Source organism: Glycine soja, chromosome 7, assembly GCF_004193775.1.
Source record: "Glycine soja cultivar W05 chromosome 7, ASM419377v2, whole genome shotgun sequence".
In the NCBI taxonomy this organism is placed as follows: domain Eukaryota; kingdom Viridiplantae; phylum Streptophyta; class Magnoliopsida; order Fabales; family Fabaceae; genus Glycine; species Glycine soja.
In genome coordinates, this window is record NC_041008.1 from 35,172,586 (window position 1) to 35,182,681 (window position 10,096).

Here is a 10,096-nt window from a genome sequence, read left to right on the forward strand (position 1 = left end):
CTATAAGCTATTCCAAAATAGGGATAAGTGTTTCGAAAACCTATTTCGAAGTAGCTATTCCACAAGGTAAAAATTACCTTCTGGAATAGCTATGCTCTAAAAACCTATTTTAGAGTCGTTATTCTGAAAGGTAAAAATTACCTTTCGAAATGACCATTCTAAAGTAGTTGTGTTCTGAAAATCTATTCCAGAATAACTATTTTAGAAGGTAAAAATTACCTTCCAAAATAGTTATTTTGAAATAGAGATAAGTGCTCCAAAAACCTATTATGAAAGATAAAAGTTACCTTCTAGAATTAGGGTTCATGATGAAAGGACTATTTTTGCCCATACAAATAAAATGAGAGGTGTAGAATACATGTTGAAAGGTGTAAGATTCAAATGCCTTCTAGCTTTTCATTTAATTAGTTGGATTAGTTAGTTAGCTCTTTGGGCCTTAGGTTAGCATGTTGGGTCATGGGCCTAATTAGTTAGTAAAGATATAAATAGCTAGGAACTTTAACTCATTGTAAGTTTGAGTTTTGAAAGAACTGAGATTAATTTTGCTAATTGTGATAGAATTTATTTCTCTTTAACTCTTGTGTGGAATCTTAGATTGCTATAAAAATGACTAAATGATTGTTTTGACTATTTATCTTATTTATTTTGTTCAAAATAATCTTTTATTTTGTTAAAAGTTTAATCACTTTGATAATTTATTTTATTTAAGATATTCAAATGATCTTTTATTTTTTAAAAATTCACTTTGATAAGATATGGTACAAAAATGAACCTTTCAAAATATAAATTAGAACATCTTTAAATTAATTAACACCAAAGTGAACTTTTCAAAATAGAACTAATAGATGATTTCACGTGCTCCACATGTTCACCATATAGTTTATGTATGCATAAAATTAAAGTACATAGGATAGGGTTGTCATGCCTTTAAATTTATTCTCAAATTATCAAAACTACGTCACATCCTATTTGCCTACAATAATATGCTAGCGACAATTATAATAGAAAAAAATATTTAATAGATATCAAAGACAATATCATAAAATTTATAATAAGTCATACATTACTCGATCAATTAAATTATATCCTTAGCACAATAATGTTTTAGCTGCTTCATAAAACCACTATACATTATATATATAAAAAATAGAACCACCATGTATATTTCAATGGCCATCACATAAATTTTAAACCATGTCACCCATGTGCTTGGAGCAACAACTGACGTGTAATTATGGAAGAAAATGCCACATGTAGTATCCGCGGTTGCTCCGGAAAATAAGCCACCCCGGCAAAGCCATGTGCAAAGGAGTTAATAATAATGTTTTTGTTTTCTCATGCCTTTATTTCGTGACCAATGATTTCACACCCATCTGAGCCTAGGAATTTGTGATAATGGAGCCAGAAACAGCAAAGCTTGGATCCTCTCTTCTTGTTGATTCTGTGAAAGAACTAGCAAAGAAGGCACTAATCGAAGTTCCTGAGAGATACGTTCATCCAAACATTGACCCTCCAATTTTAGTCAACACAGACTCTTTATTGCCACAGCTCCCTATCATCGAGCTACACAAGTTATTGTCTGAAGATCTGAAGGAACTGGAAAAGCTAGACTTTGCATGCAAAGATTGGGGCTTTTTTCAGGTTAGTATCTACATCTTTTCTCTCCTCCTTTTTCATTTCTATATGTACGTGTTTTTCTCCCATTGTTTTGATCCACCCACAGAATTACATAACAAGATTTTATTAAGAATAAGAGGTTGAGAATATACGTTAGAAATTATGAAATGTAATAATGAAATCTTATGATTTTCACTCCTTAATTAGTATCATAATAAGCGCAGTGAAAAAAACAACTAGTATCATAAATATTTTCATTTCATAATACATATTTTTCAACTGGTTTCTTAAATGAAATAAATCTTTTTTATTATCTATTCAACCTAAATGAATTTTTGTTTTCTTAATTTCTTAATTATAACTGAAATTTATTATATTAACAAAACATAATAGAATATTTATATATAAATCCCAGTTATAATGTTTTATTTGTTACACAAATTTAAGGAATGTTTAATTATTTATTTAATCCTTATAATTATACAAATTTCATTTTTTAATTGTTATATATACTTTAAAAAATTATATTTTAATCTCTATAATATTATTTGTATTTTTTTTAGTCTCTACTATCTAAACTTATTGGGACTAAAAGAGATTAAAAATAGTATTAAAAAAAATTTGTAATTTTTTTAACCTCTACAATCTAAATTTAATGGGACTAAAAAGTATTAAAAATAGTATTATAAAGATTAAAATGGATGATTTATAAGTCTAGGGACTAAAATAAAGTTTGTGCAACTATAGGATTCAAATCAATGAGTAATTAAACCTTTGAGAAATTTTAATCTAAAAGTTTTAAAAGAATACAGTTAGTTATAATTTAAGTTTTTATTAAAAAATATCTGTATTAATTTATTATTTGTTTGTTAATTTTTATAAGTCTAGGGACTAATATAAAGTTTGTGCAACTATAGGATCCAAATGCAGTATGATTTTAATTTTTTTAATTTAAATTATATTTTTGTTTTCATTATTAATATCAATCATTAATATTAATACTATTCTTTTTCTTAGCAAGTCATGCATAAAAAATTAATTTTTATTAGAAAATAATATTAAAAAAAATAATTTATACCTTGAAAAATAATTGAAATCGGCATATTTTAGATCTAATTTGTTCTTGCAATCAATATACACAAGGGACATGCAGTTTAATGGTACATGAGATGAGATATTCATGCAATTAACTGAGCACAGTTTTATGCATGGAACATGAGTTGTGTGTGCGCGGGTTTAATAATGTAAGTTTGTAAAAGAGAGCTAGAGATCTAGAGATTAAACTTAATTAATTATATATTCAAAATCTTGCACAGCTAGCTGAGTAATTTGTAAGTATGTAAATTAAAGAGATCTAGAGAAAGTAATGCAACTCTATGAAATTGTGGTCACGTGTATATGACAGCTTGTTAATCACGGAGTTGGCATCAAATTGGTGGAAAATATAAAGAAAGGTGCACAAGAACTCTTCAACCTTTCAATGGAAGAGAAGAAAAAGCTTTGGCAGAAACCAGGAGACACGGAGGGGTTTGGTCAAATGTTTGGTTCTAAAGAGGGGCCATCAGATTGGGTAGATTTGTTTTACATTTTCACACTTCCATCCCATTTAAGGAAGCCCCACCTATTCCCTAATATACCACTGTCATTCAGGTGCTCTTTCAGTCTTGTTTCCTTTTTGTTTCTTTTAATTAATAAATTAATTACTGATAATTCTGGTAAAATAATTAATTTTTAATTATTAAAATGAATAAATTAATTCTTTTAATATCTTTTCAGGTAAAAGTTTGATAGTTTAGGGTAAAACGAAACATTTAAGTATACATTAATCACTTTAAAGTTTCAGAAAATTAATTTTGATAGAAGTAACTTGAACTGTTAATAAAACATGTAGATCTCTTAAAAAAATAAAAAAACATTTCTAGTGTTATTATGATATTATCATTAAAAAATATTAATTTCATAAAATTAAACCCCCATTTTAAGGCTGCACCAAATGCAAATCATTACAAAAATAAAAATTGAAATAGCATGCTTATTTATGAGAAACAAACGTTACTGTAAATTTAAAATATTAAAAGAAATAAAAAAAATGCGGGCAACGTTGAATATTGCATTAATTTATTGTATTAGAATTTTATTGAAGTACATATCTTTTTTTTCCTTTCAAATATTGTAATGTTTTTAAATCGTATTGCTCTATCAATTTAAAGTGGTTTTCTTGAAAACCTTACTACAAGTTGGGCCTTAAAATGGGCTTCTAAAAAAGGTAAAATAAAACTTTCCTAAAATTGAAAAATGGGCTAAGTCTTAAAAAATGACTAGATCAAGTAAATAAATCGGGTTGGATTTTTCGGGTAATTTGGTCTAACTCATTTCAACGCATAATTGTCTCAAGAGAAAGGAAACAAGAAGAAAATAAGAAGAATACATAGGAAAAAAATGTCGATGCAACCAATATATATAGTTTAAGCTAAATTTACTATCTTCAATTCGAATTGATATTGAGGTGAGAGAAGTAAAGTTCTAACAAAACCGTTAAATCATAAATGTGAAATGTATTCAAATAAAAATTTTAACTTTTAATTTGTCTATATTATATAATTAACATATATATATATATATATATATATATATATATATATATATATATATATAAATACAATGTTTTCGATTTTTCATATAAAGATTGTGCCCTAAGCATCAAAAACGTATAAAATGACAAATTCTTGCCTGCCATCCAATGCACACGTTACTCATATGAAATCACAATCACAAGTAATAATATTACTGTCGCAATTTCATAAAATTGTTGCAGTGATTGCTGTCTAGCTAGCATCTGAAAATCAATAAGTAATGTTGGTCGCTACAGGGAAAATTTAGAGGATTATTGTATAAAGATGAGACACCTTGCCATCAACATTTTTGCTCTTATAGGGAAAGCTCTTGGTATAGAACTAAAGGATATTAAAAAGTCATTAGGTGAAGGAGGCCAATCAATAAGGATCAACTACTATCCTCCTTGTCCCCAACCAGAAAATGTCCTTGGCCTAAATGCTCACACTGACGGATCTGCCCTCACCATCCTTCTCCAAGGCAATGAAGTGGTAGGCCTCCAAGTTAAAAAAAATGAAACTTGGGTTCCTGTTAAACCCCTCTCAAATGCTTTCATCGTTAGTCTCGGAGATGTTTTGGAGGTAAGTAATTAAAATTTAGTTAAGATTGCATTAATGACACTTTTTAGGTCTTGGTCACATTCGGTATATATTCTAATTTGGGTCTTTATGCTCAGGATATTCTTTAAAAAATTAAAAGAAAAAATATTTATTATGAAAATTATAAGAGAGTATAAAAAAGTTATAAAAACAACATAATTTTTTACATTTTTATAAAAAAATTTCCTGTAAATTTTTAAGTAATGCTCCAAGGACATTAACTATCATTTACCTTCTGGTGTATTAGAGCATTAATTTGTGACTATGTTCTTGTTATCAAAATGTATGTTAATTAGGGAAGCTAACATTATATTTTTATATTGCATATAGAGGATTAGAGGTCACTTATATATATGTGACCTTAATATTATTTTGTCTAACCCTTAATAAAAAATATTTCTAAAATCCTTTGACAACTTTAAAAAAATGTGATGAAATTATGAATAAATGTTACTAATATGTTTTTTATATTTTATTAAATGTTTTGTGTAGCCTATGTTGCTAACTCCTAAAAATGTCACAAAATAACTTTAACAATATGAGTTATATAGAACATATGATAAAATGTCAAAAAACATATTAGTAATATTTATTCATAATTTGAGATATTTTTTGATTGTTGTCAAAAAAAATTAGTAATATTTTTATTTAATGTTAGACAAAAAGAATATTGTTAAAGGTTAATGTATAACAGTGGGTGATTGGTTGATTATTCACCCAAACAAAAAAAAGGTTAATTGGGATATATTTTGAGGAGCACCGAGATTGATTATTTATTGCATGTGTCTTTTTGATGTAAAACTATTGGCACATGTGCTAAGCTGGGCTACATTTAATCGATAAATTACTTTTGCTTATAAAATAAAAGATTGTATTAGTGTCAATTATTATACTTGTGTACATTTGGGTCTTGAATTTAAAATTAATATATCACACACAAAAAAAAAAGATTAGCAATACCTCTTTGGGATTTTAAAATAACATTTAGTCTCTCTTTAAATCAATATAAAATTAAAGAATTAAATCGAAAGGATTTATATCATAAGACTATATCTTCCCTATATTACAGGATTATTTGAAATGTCACACTTTAGAATCTTAATAGATGGTTTAATTTGATAGGTAATGACAAATGGAATATATAGGAGCACCATGCATCGAGCAGTGGTCAACTCACAGAAAGAGAGATTATCCATAGCTACATTTTATGGCCCAGGATGGAGTGGAAACATAGGTCCAGCACCAACTCTTGTTACTCCAGAAAGACCGGCTTTGTTCAAAACAATTGGCGTGGAAGATTTCTACAAGGGATACCTTTCACCTGAGCATCTTGGGAAACCAAAATCATATATAAATGATGTTTTGAGGACCCAAAATGGGCATGTCAAAGGCCTAACTCCTAGCTAGAATTGAATTTGCTTAATGTCATTGAGGGAGACGTATACTAAACCCTCACGAGATAATAATGACTTCGTTTCAAATACTATATATGTAGTTCTTTGTCACAAGATTTGGATTGAAGTATATACATATAAGTGCTCGGCATGTGATAGGATGTTATAATCAAATTACATGCAATAAGGTTAGCATATAAAAAAAAATGCAATAAGGTTAGAAGAGTTATGAAATGTTTCTAGTGAGAAAGGCATGGCTTAATGCTCATTCAAAACTATCAATGGTGTGATACTCGTTAATGGACATGGTTATAGGAGACCAGTGATTAGAAAACCACTTAATATTTGTATCTTAATATAGTCAAGATGAAAGATATATATGTTCCTTAAGATTGTTTAATAAGAAGTTTTTTTTAATGTTTTTTAAGAGTCTTAGGTTGCAAATGTTATATTTTTATATTTGGTAGAATATTTTAAAAAATAACCTCGATCAGTAATTTAACATTTCTGAAAATCATTTTTTAATTAAGTTTTCCACTAAAACATTCCCATAAAGAAGGTGAAAATTGAAGATTGCCATGAATGGAATTTCTTCTTGTTATGATTGTGTCTTTCATTCTGGTGTTTTTTTACATATTAAGTATATGTATGATAGTTCTAAGAAAAATGATTCATTGGAATGAAAAAAATATTCTTTATAGTAGACACGTCTAGACTGGAATTTTATTCTTCAATAAAGCAAGATCCATGTTCCATTAATTTGCAGTTCCAGTGTGACAACTACTATAGGAGATTTGCACCACATGTTAATTTTTAGCTAAACAAAGTGTAGTGAATGGTGATATTCGCATTGCAAAGTTCAATCAGAACTAGTCAATCCACAAGGTATTGTCTAGACTACGAAGTGTGATAGGCAAGGTGTGCAAAAAAACCGGGTCGAACCGAACCGGATTACAACTGACCCAACCCAAACCATTTGCACACTCAAATTGGGTTGGAAAAAAATCACCCCGTTTTGTAGCTGGTTTGGTTTGACCCAACCCGTTTCGACAAAAAAAAAGTAGTGACCTAAACTGCACTGTGCACTCTCAAACTAGTGCCCTACCACACTCCAAATTTGAGTTTTATCTGCCATCATCCTACTATCCTTTTACTGTGCAGCTTCAACTGTCAAGTTTCAAGGACGATAGCTAGGGTTCCTACTTCTCAATTTATTCCTATTTTTTTTTCTTTTGTTATGATTTATCAACATGGTTATACTTATCATTCTAATTTCCAACTACTTAAAAAATTGAAATTTATTGTGGCATTAAAGGTTACATTGAAGGAATAACTTGCATCTTTATGGTTGGTTTCATAATGTTGATCGACTATGTTTTTTCTATTCTTGAGTATGCTCATAAGGGAGAGCTTTACAAGGAGCTAAGGAAAAGGGTCATCTCAATGAGAAGCAAGATGCCTCGATAATCCTTTTTTCTAAAGTGTGTGTTATGTTTTTTGTAAATTTTGTGACCTCGTGTAAAGAAGATATCATAAAAATGTTAACAAAGATTCTCAGTGAACTTTGAAAGATTGAAAATAAAAAGGACAACGTAGAGTATTTAACAATAGGGCCAATTTGCAAGTGTTATATTCAATCAACTTTAAGATTGTAATCTATTACAGTCTTACTTTGGATGAAAATGGTGATCTTAAGGTATGTGATATTTGATCTTTTTAATTATCTGCACAATGGAAGGTCAATTTCATGACATTTTACCATGCATGTGAGAATTATCAAATTAACATTTTTTTTAAATGTTGACTTGTTGTAGAGCTAGCTATCTCATGTATTGAAGGACCATCTCCAACACAAGGAAAGGGTATGTCAATGTTTCCCCCATTCCATTGTATTTTGAGCTTTATTTTATCATCTATTTTGGCAAAGTTAAGGACTACAGAGTGTGTTGTGTTTAATATTTATGCATAAATAATTTTTTTATAACTAAAGAAATTCATAAAAGGACAACCCTTAGAATTAAGTGTAGAGAGATCATTCAGTTTTATTAGTTTTGGACAACAGGGCATTAGCATAGTTGTGAACATGACAACCCTTAGAATTTCTCATATGTTCTTTTTTTTTTGTATTTCAATCACCAATAACAGAAGCATTATTTTCTTTCTCCATTCTCTGCTTTCTAAGTTACCTCTCCGAAACATCGTATTCTGTTTATAGATTCCGACCACATAGTAGAATAAAATTGAATGTGGAGCATAGCAACATTTCATAGTTGTTCTACAATGTATGTTAGTAGCAACTGTTAGTCGTCTTATACGACTAACTTTTGCAAAATATGTATAGTTTTTTCCCAATTTATAGTTCTTTTGTAGGAATTGTAAATAAAATTTGTTGTGTTTTGATCTCTGTCATTAGGGTCTCTTTTATTGGAATTAATGTTAAAATCTATATAATTTCAAGTAAAAAGGAGCTAATTTCTTGAAGTGCCAAAGTGGTTGTTGCACTAAGCGAACTCAGTGGGCTTAGCGCGTATCCATCACTAAGCACGGCTTCAGTGCGCTTAGCGTGAAGAAGGAATCTAGAAGAGCACCTAAATTAAAGCAGTGCGCTAAGTGCGAGATCAGCTCGCTAAGCGAGTCATCCGTCTCTTACCAGGCTCAGTGCACCATTAGCGCTAAGCGCAAATCCACTTACTCGCGCTAAGCGCGACAGCGCGATTTCAGAACCTATTTAAAGCCTGAATTGTTAGAATTAGGGCAAGAAAAAAAGAGGAACGAAATTTATTATACTTTTACACAGACATCATTTTGCGCACACTTAGAGGAGGAAGCAACAACAAGGAGCCATTTGAAAGTGATTTGAGAGTGTTTCAGTGATTGTGAGGTGCCAAGAAGAGGAGTAGGGATCCCCTTTCCTGTGTAAGCAGCAATTGCTCTGCATTTTCTGTCTAATTTGTAATTTAGGTCTCCTTGTTATGGCTTGCTAAAACCCTAGTTGAGGATTTCTAATGAACAGTTGATGTAAACACTTTTCATATCTAATTAAGTGTGTTTTATGTGTTAATTGCTTCTATCGATGCTTCATTGTTGCATGCTTTTGGTCTGATCACCCATTGGTGTGTACTGTTAGGAACTTTAGCACTGGGAAGTGTACTGTTTTCTTAGAACTTGATAGAGCAGGGCTAGATAACTGCATTGATAGGGATAGATTGTAGGTTTTTTAGTTTTTAATTATGTTGTGATTATAATGCTGTTTAAGTTAAGCCTAGTCCAACAAGAGGGATCTGAGGACGAAGCTTGGTTTAAATTAGTTTAAACTTACGAGGGATAGAGGTTTAGTACTTTAGTCATTAGCATAGAACACAAGAACATTTTTAATTAGAGAAATATCTTTATATGCACCAATTCGTTTATTAGAAAGACCCAACGCTTTTAAACTACTACTGTCACTTTTAATTGCTTGCGTTTACTGTTTTTCTAATTAGGATATATCATACTTTTACTTCAATTCACAATTATTATTTTTTCTCAACAAAATGCTCGATTATTGAACAAAGCTTTGCCAAATAAACATGTTCCTTGTGTTCGATACTCGGATCATTCTGTTTTAATTAAATACTTGACGACCCGGTGCACTTTCCGGTAAACCACTTTCACGTAAAAAGAGTAATTATAAATTTTGGAAAAAGGAACTGTGGAAGATGGTCAACAAAGTATTTTGGCGCCAGCCAGGGAACTTATTTTCATTTGGAAAGTTTAGTTCAGTTTGAAGGCATTGATTCATTTTTTTTCTTTGATTCATTGATTATTTTTATGAATATATAGTTACTGCAGAATTTATTGTTCTTTTGAATTAGTTAACTGCTGTTCTGCTTG

General features: G+C 29.9%; 1 protein-coding gene across 1 annotated transcript; it reads left to right on the forward strand.

Annotated features, from left to right (window-relative positions):
• Nucleotides 1-1,189: 1,189 nt before the first annotated feature.
• LOC114419360 (codeine O-demethylase-like) lies at nucleotides 1,190-6,565 on the forward strand. Its single transcript, XM_028385016.1, has 4 exons — nucleotides 1,190-1,641; nucleotides 3,023-3,267; nucleotides 4,487-4,811; nucleotides 5,952-6,565. The coding sequence occupies exons 1-4, from the start codon at nucleotides 1,396-1,398 to the stop codon at nucleotides 6,234-6,236; spliced, it is 1,101 nt and encodes a 366-aa protein (XP_028240817.1). The 5' UTR covers nucleotides 1,190-1,395; the 3' UTR covers nucleotides 6,237-6,565.
• The last annotated feature ends 3,531 nt before the right edge of the window (nucleotides 6,566-10,096 follow it).

What these genes read in the sequence shown, in the direction of transcription:
- LOC114419360 (XM_028385016.1), top strand. Translation starts at nt 1,396, where the DNA reads ATGGAGCCAGAAACAGCAAAGCTTGGATCCTCTCTTCTTGTTGATTCT. An exon ending in AAGATTGGGGCTTTTTTCAG is followed by an intron (nt 1,642 to 3,022) that starts GTTAGTATCTAC and finishes TGTATATGACAG; the next exon opens with CTTGTTAATCACGGAGTTGG. An exon ending in AATATACCACTGTCATTCAG is followed by an intron (nt 3,268 to 4,486) that starts GTGCTCTTTCAG and finishes TGGTCGCTACAG; the next exon opens with GGAAAATTTAGAGGATTATT.